We start from the raw sequence: 15597 nt of genomic DNA, 5'->3' as shown, positions 1-15597 counted from the left end.
CAATTGTTGGATATGACTTTAAACCATCACCAAGCATGCATCACTATAGCTCTTGTCTCAAAGTAGGTGTACTGTCACCACCTGTCACACCACGCCCTGACTTATGTGGAGTTTTTTGGTGTTTTCCTCTGTGTAATGTTTTAGTTCTGGTCTTGCGCTGCTATTTTGGTGGCTTTTCCTGTTTTGCTGGTATTTTCCTGTAGCAGTTTCATGTCTTCCTTGACCGCTATTGATTGCTTTGTTTTTATCAATCAAGACTATTTCAGTTGTTTTTATCCTTCTTTGTGTGGGCATTGTTGATTGTCATGTCATATTCGAATGTACTTTGTGGATGCCGTCTCTGCTCCACACGCTGTAAGTCTTTGCTGTCGTCCAGCATTCTGTTTTTGTTTACTTTGCAGCCAGTTCAGTTTTAGTTTCGTTCTGCATAGCCTTCCCTAAGCTTCAATGCCCTTTCTTAGGGGCACTCACCTTTTGTTTATTTTGTGTTTAAGCATTAGATACCTTTTTACCTGCACACTGCCTCCAGCTGTCGTCTGCATATTGTGATCACGACAAACCTTTGTCGTTGTTCCCGACATCTACAAAGCAATTAACTACCTGCTGCCACCTACTGATATGAAAGAGTATTACACGGTTACTCTGCCGAGCTCCAGACAGCACCGACACTCGACAACGGCACATTATTTGCGGATTATAATTACTGGTTTGCAAAAAAATATTTTTAACCCAATTAGGTGAAATGACATAATCTCCCACGGCACACCAGACTGTATCTCACAGTGTTAATAATATTGTGGGGGCGGCATGGCGAAGATGGTAGAGTGGCCGTGCCAGCAATCGGAGGGTTGCTGATTACTGGGGTTCAATCCCCACCTTCTACCATCCTAGTCACGTCCGTTGTGTCCTTGGGCAAGACACTTCACCCTTGCTCCTGATGGCTGCTGGTTAGCGCCTTGCATGGCAGCTCCCGCCATCAGTGTGTGAATGTGTGTGTGAATGGGTGAATGTGGAAATACTGTCAAAGCGCTTTGAGTACCTTTAAGGTAGAAAAGCGCTATACAAGTATAACCCATTTATCATTTATTTATTACATGGTAATTGTTATATATTGTATATATTATATAAAAATATAATATATCAGTATATATCATATACTGTATATATAATATGTAAATATTACATATATGTCATATTTTATATTGCTACTACGGTACATTTTTAGTCTACTTTATACCTGCATTATCCTTTCCATTCTTACACTTTCCATCCTTTGTAACCGAGCTATTGAGTGGAACAATTTCCCTTGTGGATCAGTAAAGTTTGTCTAAGTCTAAGTCTAATCATGGTACCGGTACCGGTACCAACATATTGGTATCGGGACAACACTAATACATACAAACCCCGTTTCCATATGAGTTGGGAAATTGTGTTAGATGTAAATATAAACGGAATACAATGATTTGCAAATAATTTTCAACCCATATTCAATTGAATATGCTACAAAGACAACATATTTGATGTTCAAACTGATAAACTTTTTTTTTTTTTGCAAATAATCCTTAACTTTTGAATTTGATGCCAGCAACACGTGACAAAGAAGTTGGGAAAGGTGGCAATAAATACTGATAAAGTTGAGGAATGCTCATCAAACACTTATTTGGAACATCCCACAGGTGTGCAGGCTAATTGTGAACAGGTGGGTGCCATGATTGGGTATAAAAACAGCTTCCCAAAAAATGCTCAGTCTTTCACAAGAAAGGATGGGGCGAGGTACACCCCTTTGTCCACAACTGCGTGAGCAAATAGTTAAACAGTTTAAGAACAACGTTTCTCAAAGTGCAATTGCAAGAAATTTAGGGATTTCAACATCTACGGTCCATAATATCATCAAAAGGTTCAGAGAATCTGGAGAAATCACTCCACGTAAGCGGCATGGCCAGAAACCAACATTGAATGACCGTGACCTTCGATCCCTCAGGTTGTACTGTATTAAAAACCGACATCAATCTCTAAAAGATATCACCACATGGGCTCAGGAACACTTCAGAAAACCACTGTCACTAAATACAGTTTGTCGCTACATCTGTAAGTGCAAGTTAAAGCTCTACTATGCAAAGCTAAAGAAATTTATCAACAACACCCAGAAACGCCGCCGGCTTCCCTGTGCCCGAGATCATCCAAGATGGACTCATGCAAAGTGGAAAAGTGTTCTGTGGTCTGACGAGTCCACATTTCAAATTGTTTTTGGAAATATTCGACATTGTGTCCTCCGGACCAAAGGGGAAGCGAACCATCCAGACTGTTATCAACGCAAAGTTGAAAAGCCAGCATCTGTGATGGTATGGGGGTGTATTAGTGCCCAAGGCATGGGTAACTTACACATCTGTGAAGGCACCATTAATGCTGAAAGGTACATACAGGTTTTGGAACAACATATGCTGCCATCTAAGCACCGTCTTTTTCATGGACGCCCCTGCTTATTTCAGCAAGACATTCAGCACGTGTTACAACAGCGTGGCTTCGTAAAAAAAAGAGTGTGGGTACTTTCCTGGCCCGCCTGCAGTCCAGACCTGTCTCCCATCGAAAATGTGTGGCGCATTATGAAGCGTAAAATACGACAGCGGAGACCCCGGACTGTTGAACGACTGAAGCTCTACATAAAACAAGAATGGGAAAGAATTCCACTTTCAAAGCTTCAACAATTAGTTTCCTCAGTTCCCAATCGTTTATTGCGTGTTGTTAAAAGAAATGGTGATGTAACACAGTGGTGAACATGCCCTTTCCCAACTATTTTGGCACGTGTTGCAGCCATGAAATTCTAAGTTAATTATTATTTGCAAAAAAAAAAAGAAAGTTTATGAGTTTGAACATCAAATATATTGTCTTTGAAGTGCATTCAATTAAATATGGGTTGAAAATGATTTGCAAATCATTGTATTCCGTTTATATTTTACATCTAACACAATTTCCCAACTCATATGGAAACGGGGTTTGTACAATAGCAATCATATGTAACTCTGAAAGTGGCTACATGCATATGGGAAATGTTCCTGTGTTTTATTTTTTAAGTACGTAGATTGCGTTGGATGGCCTTTTTATGGAGAATATATTTTTTATACAAAACAAACATGATTAAATGCGTTAAAAAATTTTTTAATGTAACATTTCCTTTTATTTCATTTTCTTAACTAATTTTGACCCTCCTCCTCATCCGTCATCCTCACGTTATGACGTCAGTGAGCGGCGTCAGTTACCACTTCCGGTGTTGATGTAAGGTAGGCTACGAGCGTAAAGTACAACGGACGTAAACAAACATTCTAAGTGTAACAACTGCAAGGGTATTTATTTGATCACTAACTGCATGTTTTATCAACTCAATTCACTAGATTATGTTTTGGCCGTGTGTAGTCTTGTATCGATGTTCCCCCGGGCAGGATGTCTATCTCGAGCAGCGTGGAGCGGTTGTCGAAGGTCATTATTACAACATTCACTCTCTTTTCTGTACAGTCTGACGCGACAGAAGCTTTTTAAAACAACACTTTCCCCACACAGGTACTGTGTTGTCTGTCTAGTTCTCAACGTTTACTCCCACTGCGTGCTCATAACCACATTCTAGCTGCCGGCATGGCGAACATATAACCACATCAACGGGGCTACCGCGCATGCTTACTACTAATGTTGCATGCTGGGTAGTGTAGTTCTTATAGCGCATAACATCACAGGTACGACTGAGACGTTTATAAAGTAGCGCTGACGTCACCTACTTTGGTTTGTAATCCGGGATTAACCACCAGTCACATAAACCACAGTGCAGTTAGTTACTACGTGACAACACTTTGGCATAATAACAGGAGTTTAGTAACATGTGGCTGTTGAGACCAGCAGTTGTCCTCTTGGAGTTCCTATTGATGCAAAATAGCGTTCATCTCACATCTTGCTGTCATCAATTACCACTTTTAAGGTTTTAACAAGCTGTGTTGTAGTAGTAGTAGTATAATGTCAGTCAGTTTAGTCAATAGTTTTGTTTTCACTGTAATTATAGTGCTTGGTTACATTGTGTGTGTGTTTTTATTTCAGGATGGGGAATTCCACTTCATCCTATACAGGGGCTTCATCCAGTACCACCTGTGAGCAATATGTGAATGTAAGAAGACACACCTTGATTCTTCTTTTGATATCTTTAGTTAACAGATTCCAATGCCACATATTACTAGTCTGTCTTCTCTGGCTTTACTGTTAGTTCTGGACATACCACCCACTGACTTTACCCGGCTTTTATCTTGTTGATTTGTAACAAAATTACAATCTCTACTAGATTTTGTATGTTCTAACCGCTATATCAGGGGTCCCCAAACTATGACCCGCGGGCCGGATCCGGCCCCCCAGCATCCAACATCCGGCCCACAGGAAGTCCCAAAAAAAAAATGTTTTATTTTATTTTATTTTTAAAAAAATCTTTCCTTTCTAATCCATTTTCTACAGCTTGTTACTCTTGGTGTCTCCTAGCCGTTTAGGCAAATCATATTGTCTAAAAATTAATTTTCCCATCGATAATGTGACAATGTTAAATGTTGATGAACATCAATTTTAATTGATGTTAAATGACAAAACGGATTATAAAGACAATGTATATATACATATATATACATATATATATATATATATATATATATATATATATATATATATATATATATAAAATACTGCACTGTAATTAGAGATGTCCGATAATATCGGCCGATAAATGCTTTAAAATGTAATATCGGAAATTATCAGTATCGTTTTTTTATTATCGGTATCGGTTTTTTGTATTTTATTTTTATTTTTTTAAATTAAATCAACATAAAAAACACAAGATACACTTACCATTAGTGCACCAACCCAAAAAACCTCCCTCCCCCATTTACACTCATTCACACAAAAGGGTTGTTTCTTTCTGTTATTAATATTCTGGTTCCTACATTATATATCAATATACTGTATATCAATACAGTCTGCAAGGGATACAGTCCGTAAGCACACATGATTGTCCGTGCTGCTGGTCCACTAATAGTACTAACCTTTAACAGTTAATTTTACTCATTTTCATTCATTACTAGTTTCTATGTAACTGTTTTTATATTGTTTTACTTTCTTTTTTATTCAAGAAAATGTTTTTCATTGATTTATCTTATTTTATTTTATTAATTTTTAAAAAAAAGGACTTTATCTTCACCATACCTGGTTGTCCAAATTAGGCATAACAATGTGTTAATTCCACGACTGTGTATTAGGGATGTCCCGATCCGATATTTGGATCGGATCGGCCGCCGATATTTGCCAAAAAATGCGTATCGGCAAGGCATGGGAAAATGCCGATCCAGATCCAGTTTTAAAAAAAATTCCGGTCCGTGTTTTCCAACGCACCGATTTAAATAATACATTCCACTTTTCTGCTGCTCCCTAATTTCCGTTCCGCATTTTCCAGCACACCTTCAACACAGTCGAGTATACGTTCTCACGCAGTTGCTTTTAGCTGCTGGCAGGCTCTTCTCACTCCTTCTTGTGTCTGCTTCTCACAGACAGCAAGCGCACCTTCTTACACACGTCACATACTGTCACGTCATACGTCACCTACGTATACGCACTCTCCCAGCAGAGAGGTAGCAGCATGGCTAACGTTAGCTGTGATGCTAGCGTAGCCGTGTGAGCGGTAATAATGAAGGAAGAATGAATGAATTCCCAAAGAAAAACAGCAGGGAGTCCATCGTCTGGCGGTGGTTTGGCTTCAAGTGGGAATATGTCGAACAGACAACTGTAATTTGTCAAGTGTGAGGCAAAAGCGCTGCTATAAAAAGTAGCATTACTGCTCATATGTAGCATCATTTGAAAAGTCCCCTGCTAGAAAATGAAGAGTGTTTGAAACTCCGCACGTCAACATCTCCATTGTGTATTATTCAAACTTACCTAGTTCAGCTGGCTAGTTGTTATCAAGAGTACTAAAACCCTTTTCAACATGAATCTGACAACTAAGTAGGCTAAATAACTTTAAACTTTAATACATGCTCGGATAAGGCCAGTATCGGTATCGGATCGGAAGTGCAAAAACAACATCGGTATCGGATCGGAAGTGCAAAAACCTGGATCGGGACATCCCTACTGTGTATATCGGTATCGGTTGGTATCGGTATCGGTAATTAAAGAGTTGGACAATATCGGATATCAGCAAATAGCCATTATCGGACATCCCTAATATATATATAAATATATATATACAGCCTGGCCCCCGGCCAAATTTTTTTAACCCAATGCGGCCCCCGAGTCAAAAAGTTTGGGGACCCCTGCGCTATATTATATAGTCGTAGTCAAAAGTATACATACACTTGTGAAGAACATAATGTCATGGCTGTCTTGAGTTTCCAATAATTTCTACAACTCTTATTTTTTTGTGATAGAGTGATTGAAGCACACACTTGTTGGTCACAGAAAACATTGATGAAGTTTGGTTCTTGTATGAATTTATTATGGGTCTACTGAAAATGTGAGCAAATGTGCTGGGTCAAAAGTATACATACAGCAATGTTAATATTTGCTTACATGTCCCTTGGCAAGTTTCACTGCAATAAGGCGCTTTTGGTAGCCATCCACAAGCTTCTGGCAAGTTTCTGGTTGAATTTTTGACCACTCCTCTTGACAAAATTGGTACAGTTCAGCTAAATTTGTTGGCTTTCTGACATGGACTTGTTTCTTCAACATTGTCCACCTTTTCTCCTCCAAACATATTGCTGGGTATTTTGTCCAAACAGCTCAATTTTTGTTTCATCTGACCACAGAACTTTCCTCCAGAAGGTCTTATCTTTGTCCATGTGATGTCAGATAAAACAAAAATTAAGCTGTTTGGCCAAAATACCCAGCAATAAGTTTGGAGGAGAAAAGGTGAGGCCTTTAATTCCAGAAACACCATACCTACCGTCAAGCATGGTGGTGGTAGTATTATGCTCTGGGCCTGTTTTGCTGCCAATGGAACTGGTGCTTTACAGAGAGTAAATGGGACCGTGAAAAAGGAGGATTACCTCCAAATTCTTCAGGACAACCTAAAATCATCAGCCCGGAGGTTGGATCTTGGGCGCAGCTGGGTGTTCCAACAGGACAATGACCCCAAACACACCTCAAAAGTGGTAAAGGAATGGCTAAATCAGGCTACAATTAAGGTTTAAGAATGGCCTTCCCAAAGTCCTGACTTAAACGTGTGGACAATGCTGAAGAAACAAGTCCATGTCAGAAAACCAACAAATTTAGCTGAACTGCACCAATTTTGTCAAGAGAAGTGGTCAAAAATTCAACCAGAAGCTTGCCAGAAGCTTAAGAGTTGTAGAAATTATTGGAAACTCAAGACAGCCATGACATTATGTTCTTTACTAGTGTATGTAAACTTTTGATCGAGACTGTATGTGAAATAACTGAAAACATGTTTTATATTCTATCCATCCATCCATTTTCTACCGCGTGTCCCTTTATTCTTCAAAATAGCCACTCTTTGCTGTGATTACTGCTTTGCACACTCTCGGCATTCTCTCAATGAGCTTCAAGTGAAAACCATTTCAGGTGACTACCTCTTGAAGCTCAGCGAGAGAATGCCTAGAGTGTGCGAAAAAGTCATCAGAGCAAAGGGTGGCTATTTTGAAGAAACGAGAATATAAAACGTGTTTTCAGTTTTTTCACCTTTTTTTGTTGAGTACATAACTCCACATGTGTTCATTCATAGTTTTGAGGCCTTCAGTGACAATCTATTATGTAAATAGTCATGAAAATAAAGAAAACGCATTGAATGAGAAGGTGTGTCCAAACCTTTTGCCTGTACTGTATATATAACACACAAAAAACCTAAAGATTGCGAGTGAATAGATATGATCAAAACAATATGAATCTCACAAAGAATCTTAAGCCATTTTGAGAGGTAATGAGCAAGCCAGCTACATAATCCGCACAGATCCCCTCGCCAACAACAACAATGCTAACTAATCATGCAGACTTTGTGAGAGGCGACAACAATTGCTTTGGGAAAAACTATGACCCAGAATCTTATATTTTTGAGCCTGAATATAAGGAGGATGATCTAAAAGGGTTAGAAGCTGTGTGTTAAACAGATCCAACTTTAGTGTAACACTACATAGCATCATGTAGCAGTGTTGCTAATTGCTAAGCAAGAAATACAAACTACGAACATAATGATACGGTCACTTACAGTACAATGTCTGCTCTCACTGAGATGACGACTGATAGGATGTTTTTATTTCCCGTTTAGATGAAGAAGTAATCATAATCCACACCAAGTGTTAAAAAGAAAAGTTGCAGGAGACACTCGTCTTTGGTTGTCGTGTCTTTCTCTCCATCTACGGGTATATGTTGAATGTCACAGATGAACAATTTCTGGATTTATTGCTAAATCCACCTATCCCAGGGGTCGGCAACCCGCGGCTCCGGAGCCGCATGCGGCTCCTTGACCACTCTGATGCGGCTCAGCTACATACATGCCGACCCCCCCGATTTTCCCAGGAGATTTATGGATCTCAGTGTCTCTCATAGATTACTCCAAGGGAAAAAACAATCCTATTTACACTCTAATTACTAAATAAAGGGTGTGCCCTAATTGCACTGCAGTAATTGTCCTCTATAGCATTTACATACAGCGTTCCAGTCCAGCCACATGTTGAATGTTGTTATTACTTGCACACACAGGAGACAGCAAAGCATACTTACTCATCAGCCACACAGCTTACACTGACGGTAGCCGTATCAACCAACTTTAACATTGTTACGTTACAAATATGCGCCACACTGTGAACCCACACCAAAAAAGAATGAAAAACACATTTCTGGAGAACATCCCACCGTAACACAACATAAACACAACACAACCATTACCCAGAATCCCATGCAGCCCTAACTCTTCCGGTCTACATTATACACCCCCGCTACCACCAAATCCCCCCACACATCAACCCCCCCCCCCCTCCGTGCGTTGGTTGAGCGGAAGAGTTAGGGCTGCATGGGATTCTGGGTATTGGTACCGTCAGTGTAAGATGTGTGGCTGCTGAGGTAGTACGCCTTGCTGTCACTTACGTGAGCAAGCTGAAATTGCATTCTACGTGTGGTCGAGCAGGTACACTGTTAGGGCAGACTGTAGAGGGCGCCAAATGCAGTGTCATCACGCTCTGATATTCGGGAGTGTCCCGGGAAAAATGAGAGGGTTGGCAAGTATGACAAGTATCAAGCGCCATTCATTCAAAACTCGCAGGCTGCACTACCATCAAATTTCCACATTAAAGTGCGTGCCGGTGCGTGTGATGGAGACCCCTAGTTAACATAGCACAAAGCATTTAAGCTTTGTATGCGGTGTTTTTCATTTTAAATTTAAAAAATTTTTTTGTGGCTCCCAGTACCAAAATGGCTCTTTGAGTGGTAAAGGTTGCCGACCCCTGACCTATCCATATGAAAGGCATGATTTATAATCTAGAATTACCTTTCACTAGTTGAGAGCGAAACCCTCCCTCCTCCGTCCTCAGATTAAATAAAGAATGTTTCGTAGCGATGATTTTATGATGTGTTCCATTTGTTAAAAGTCAAGTTAAGAACCATACAGCCTCAAGCTGTAAGTGAATTTTCAAAGTTGACCAACTTCCCGGTTTGACGCGACAATTAATTCTACTATACAGGTGTAATTCATTATTATAACCTAGTGTTAACTCTCCATACTCAAAGACAATACAACAGCAGCAGAAATAGCTCTCCTCTCCTTTATTTTTTTAGGAGCTCACAACCAAGGTTATTAGCAGCTCAAGCTGGCTTGCTGGAGTGCTTTATAGGCTGAATAGATGAATCCCATGACCTGCATTATTAGTAGAGATGTCCGATAATAGCTTTTTTGCCGATATTCCGATATTGTCCAACTCTTAATTACCGATTCCGATATCAACCGATACCGATATATACAGTCGTGGAATTAACACATTATTATGCCTAATTTTGTTGTGATGCCCCGCTGGATGCATTAAACAATGTAACAAGGTTTTCCAAAATAAATCAACTCAAGTTATGGAAAAAAATGCCAACATGGCACTGCCATATTTATTATTGAAGTCACAAAGTGCATTGTTTTTTTTAACATGCCTCAAAACAGCAGCTTGGAATTTGGGACATGCTCTCCCTGAGAGAGCATGAGGAGGTTGAGGTGGGCAGGGTTGGGGGGGTAGTGGGAGGGTGTATAATGTAGCTTCCCGGAAGAGTTAGTGCTGCAAGGGGTTCTGGGTATATGTTCTGTTGTGTTTATGTTGTGTTACGGTGCGGATGTTCTCCCGAAATGTGTTTGTCATTCTTGTTTGGTGTGGGTTCACAGTGTGGCGCATATTTGTAACAGTGTTAAAGTTGTTTATATGGCCACCCTCAGTGTGACCTGTATAGCTGTTGACCAAGTATGCATTGCATTCACTTGTGTGTGTGAAAAGCTGTAGATATTATGTGATTGGGCCGGCACGCAAAGGCAGTGCCTTTAAGGCACGCCCACAATATTGTTGTCTGGGTGGAAATCGGGAGAATGGTTTCCCCGGGAGATTTTCGGGAGGGGCACTGAAATTCGGGAGTCTCCCGGGAAAATTGGGAGGGTTGGCAAGTATGACTGGGAGACGCAACTGCTCTGTACTTCTCCCTACGTCCGTGTACCACTCCGTACAGCGGCGTTTTAAAAAGTCATACATTTTACTTTTTGAAACTGATACCGATAATTTCCGATATTACATTTTAAAGGCCTACTGAAATGAAATGTTTTTATTTAAACGGGAATAGCAGATCCATTCTATGTGTCATACTTGATCATTTTGCGATATTGCCATATTTTTGCTGAAAGGATTTAGTATAGAACAACGTCGATATAGTTCGCAACTTTTGGTCTCTGATAAAAAAAAACCTTGCCCCTACCGGAAGTAGCGTGACGTTGTCAGTTGTTCACTCCCTCATATTTTCCTATTGTTTTCAACGCAGCTAGAGCGATTCCGACGATTACCCCATTTGAGCGAGGATGAAAGATTCGTGGACGAGGAACGTTAGAGTGACGGACTAGAATGCAGTGAAATACATAATTTTTTTTCGTTCTGACCGTAACTTAGGTACAAGCTGACTCATTGGATTCCACACTTTCTCCTTTTTCTATTGTGGATCACGGATTTGTATTTTAAACCACCTCGGATACTATATCCTCTTGAAAATGAGAGTCGAGAACGCGAAATGGACATTCAGTGCCTTTTATCTCCGCGACAATACATCGGCGAAATGCTTTAGCTACGAGCTAACGTGATAGCATCGTGCTTTAACTGCATATAGAAACAAAAAAAATAAACCCCTGACTGGAAGGATAGATACAAAATCAACAATACTATTAAACCGTGGACATGTAAATACACTGTTAATGCTTTCCAGCCTGGCGAAGGTTAACAATGCTGTGCTAACGACGCCGTTGAAGCTAACTTAGCAACTTAGCAACCGGACCGCACAGAGCTATGCTAAAAACATTAGCTCTCCACCTACGCCAGCCAGCCCTCATCTGCTCATCAACACCCGTGCTCACCTGCGTTCCAGCGATCGGCGGAAGGACAAATGACTTTAAGTACAGTTCCCCTCTGAATTAATTATTTTCAAAATGTTTTAATAGTGTGATTTTACTTTTTATGTGTATTTACAATAACCAAGGTATGGATAATGACATTGCACACATTAATTTATAATTGCATGTTCTGTTGGTATTGAAGTATGGGCTTTCCCCACTAATATTGACTTTACTTTCTGTTACACTTCAGGAAGTGGTGTCACAGAACTGTGTTGTGATATTTTCCAAGACCACATGTCCGTACTGCAAAATGGCGAAAAATGTGTTCAATGAAATCGGGGCCACCTACAAAGTAGTTGAACTTGATGAGCACAATGAAGGAAGGAGACTACAAGAGGCCTTAGCTCAGATGACCGGTGCCAGGACGGTAAGAACCTTTTGTTGCTTGAGGGGGGTTGTGCAAACATTTTATATAAGAGCCTTGTACAGCAAAAAAAAATTGTTTATTTAGCTTCATTGACATTTAGTTTTTCTTTGATAGGGCTCTTGTTAGTCATATTTACATGAAGCAATCATTAGATACGCTTGCACAATCAAATGACTTTATATTGAGAGTGATAGGGATGTCCAACATTGGCAATTTTACCGACATCCGCTATAACGAGATCATCCAGCACTGCATTACTGATACTGATATCACCCAATATTAATATGCTGCTGCTCGTCCCTTATACGAATGTCGTTTTGTGGTGTGATAGATTTTACTGTAATGCCACTGAATGCATTTACTGAATTCCCCACAAAACTGTGCAAAATAACAAACACACCCCAACTTACAAGTACCTGAACTTATGAGTAATTTGAGATACAAGCTGTCTCTTGGCTTTATTTATGCTTTGAGTTGCAGGCAACATTTGTGTTCGGAGCGTTTTCGCCGCTGATTAAGTAATGTTTGTAACAGGATTGTGCCGTCTGAGCAATAAAGAGTTGATAAATATTGTTACATGTTGCTGTTCCTACTTTGTTTACACAATAAACAAATATATGTTTTGATTAGACAGAGATTGACACAATCCTGCCCTCTAACCACCAGAACTGAGAAAGTTAGTGTGAAGGGGATAACTTACTCAGATAAACAAATCATTAAAATAAGCCGCACAGGTTAGCAGCCTACCTGGCGAGTCAAGCCGTGCTGCAGCAGTGTCAGTCCACATCACACAATCTGCAGTCACACACGTCCAAACAATGAACATGTATCCATAAAAATATTAAGAAGCTGCCGATGCCGTGTTTGACATGTTTCAGTTTATGTCCAGTACTGATATAACAAATTGGACAGTCAAGCTTTACCTTTTATACACAGACATACATGTCGCTTGTTGTTAACTCTGACTTGTTCGGTGTGTTCAGTGTGTAAGTGTGCGGTATAAACAATGATTGCCTACTTTCTATTGTTACACTATGGAGAAGCAGCCTGTTGGAGACACCTACAAATGTCTGTACCTCGAGGTAAAAAATGCTGAACAATCTAAAACTGAACTGGCTACAAAGTAAACAAAAACAGAATGCTGGACGACAGCAAAGACTTACTGTGGAGCAAAGACGGCGTCCACAATGTACATCCGAACATGACATGACAATCAACAATGTCCCCACAAAGAAGGATAAAAACAACTGAAATATTCTTGATTGCTAAAACAAAGTGGATGCGGGAAATATCGCTCAAAGGAAGACGTGAAACTGCTACAGGAAAATACCAAAAAAGAGAGAAAAAGCCAGCAAAATAGGAGCGCAAGACAAGAACTAAAACACTACACACAGGAAAACAGCAAAAAAGTCCAAATAAGTCACGGCCTGATGTGACAGGTGGTGACAGTACACCTACTTTGAGACAAGAGCTATATTGATGCATGCTTGGTTATGGTTTAAAGTCATATGCAACAATTGCGACGACGACTTTTTACTGTCAACTGAGTTTCGTTTTTTAATGATTTCTGTGCCTCCGGAGTTTTTCAACGTAAAAAATGTGCCTTGGCTCAAAAACGTTGTCTTAGAGAATGGACTTCTACAGTACAGTGCATCTGGAAAGTGTTCACACGATTCACTTTTCCCACATTTTGTTCTGTTGCAGCTTTATTCCAAACTGAACTGAATTAATTGTGTTCTCAAAATTCTACAGATTACCCCATAATGATATGTGGGGGAAAAAAAATCCTCATTTGTGTAAATTAATGAAACAAAAAGAAATCTACATACTGTATGTATTCACAGCTTTTGCGTAATACTTTGTTAATGCAACGTTGGCAGCAATTGCAGCCTCAAATGTTTATTGGGTTTCTATCATTTGCGTCCAAAATCATTTGTGTGTGATTGTCTTTTGCACGTTTCTGACTGTCTAACATAACACATCACTTGTGTGTTTAGGTGCCAAGAGTCTTCATTAATGGAAACTGCATTGGAGGCGGCTCTGACACCAAACAGCTCCATCAGCAGGGCAAGTTAGTGCCCCTTATTAAACAGTGTACCCCCTGCTGTGCTGCGACCAGCTCCGAAGGATCAGGCAGTGGACAGTTTGCAAAATGACTAGCCGTTCTTTTGATTTCTCTCAATCATTTATTTATTGAATGTTTACTAGATTTTTTGCTTCAAATTCTATATGGCTTGAACACAGTTGTTCTTATTTATCAACGTGCACTGAATACTTGATGATTTGTGTATTGCTTGAACACAGTTGTTTTTATTGATAGGCTACTCGTTACCTTGTACACATGTTCATCCATTATCACAGCGTTTTTATTAGTCAGCATTGAATACTCCATCTGTAAAAGTGATTTAAGTTATTACTTTACATTTCAGACTACTACCTCTAAAATTATACACATGATTTTATAGGGCTCTTTGAAATAAAACTTTTTTTTTTTTGACAAACGTTTGCAATGGTAGTTGACCTGTTGTTCTTTTTGAGTGACTTTCAGTTATAGAGTGCCAGAGATTTAAACATATCTTTTGTCGCAGAACTCTGTTAAACCAACGAACAAGATTTCTCTACAGAATCTTCTCTCTGGTCAACAAAAGCACCATGAAGATTCTAGCGGGAACTCTCATTCAACCCTTTTTTGATTACGCATGCACCTCCTGGTACCCCAGCACCTCCAAACATCCCAGAACAAGCTACCCACTTCTCCAAAGTGGGCTGGCTCAGGGTGGAGGACAGAGTAAAACAACTTGCACTGAGCCTGGTCTATAAAATCCGCTACACCTCCCTGATACCGAAGTACATGTCAAACTACTTCCATAATGTAAATGACCGCCATAACCACAACACCAGGGGGAGCTCCACAAACCATGTTAAAGCCAAATTCTGATCTAACAAAGGTCTTAACTCATTCTCCTTCTATGCCACATCAATATGGAATGCACTCCCAACAGGTGTAAAAGAAAGTGCATCTCTAGCCTCCTTCAAAACTGCACTAAAAGAACACCTCCAGGCAACTACAACCCTAGACTAACACCCTCCCCCACCACATCCCACCTCCCCGGATTGTAATTAATCAAGTGTATATACTTGTTCTAATGCTTTCTGAGCTCACTATGTCCACTACTTGTTGTACATATCCTACGAAGTCAGACCTACACTGTTTCAATGTCCATTTCTCAGATGATATAATTGTTGATGACTGAAGTGCTGATATCAACCAAACCTAAACCCCTCCACATCCCACCCCCCGGATTGTAAATGTAAATAATTCAATGTATATACTCTGATGATTAACTTGTGTGATGACTGTATTATGCTGATAGTATATATTTATACCATGAATTGATTAACGTGGACCCCGACTTAAACAAGTTGAAAAACTTATTCGGGTGTTACCATTTAGTGGTCAATTGTACGGAATATGTACTGTACTGTGCAATCTACTAATAAAAGTCTCAATCAGTCAATCAATCACTAAATGTCTAAAACCATGCATATGATAACATTCTTTAATTTCCAGAGATTGTGTGTGTATACT

At 39.8% G+C, this 15597-nt stretch overlaps 1 protein-coding gene across 6 annotated transcripts; it reads left to right on the top strand.

The window, feature by feature from the left end:
• The first annotated feature begins 3194 nt into the window (after window positions 1–3194).
• Window positions 3195–14513, top strand: glrx2 (glutaredoxin 2). Of its 6 annotated transcripts, none has more exons than XM_062028516.1 (5): window positions 3213–3278; window positions 3390–3474; window positions 4081–4147; window positions 11832–12008; window positions 14006–14513. In XM_062028516.1, exons 2-5 carry the CDS (start codon window positions 3422–3424, stop codon window positions 14162–14164), a joined length of 456 nt encoding a protein of 151 aa, XP_061884500.1. In that variant the 5' UTR covers window positions 3213–3278; window positions 3390–3421; the 3' UTR covers window positions 14165–14513. The 6 variants fall into 6 exon arrangements, with proteins under 6 accessions (XP_061884502.1, XP_061884500.1, XP_061884499.1 ...); XM_062028517.1 differs by lacking the exon at window positions 3213–3278 and adding an exon at window positions 3285–3307; XM_062028518.1 differs by lacking the exon at window positions 3390–3474 and having other exon boundaries at window positions 3195–3278.
• Window positions 14514–15597: the final 1084 nt, after the last annotated feature.

This window comes from Entelurus aequoreus, linkage group LG19 (genome assembly GCF_033978785.1).
Source record: "Entelurus aequoreus isolate RoL-2023_Sb linkage group LG19, RoL_Eaeq_v1.1, whole genome shotgun sequence".
NCBI classification, from domain to species: Eukaryota; Metazoa; Chordata; class Actinopteri; order Syngnathiformes; family Syngnathidae; genus Entelurus; species Entelurus aequoreus.
Note: the sequence above shows the minus strand (reverse complement) of the source record. Positions and strands in the feature narration are given on the sequence as shown.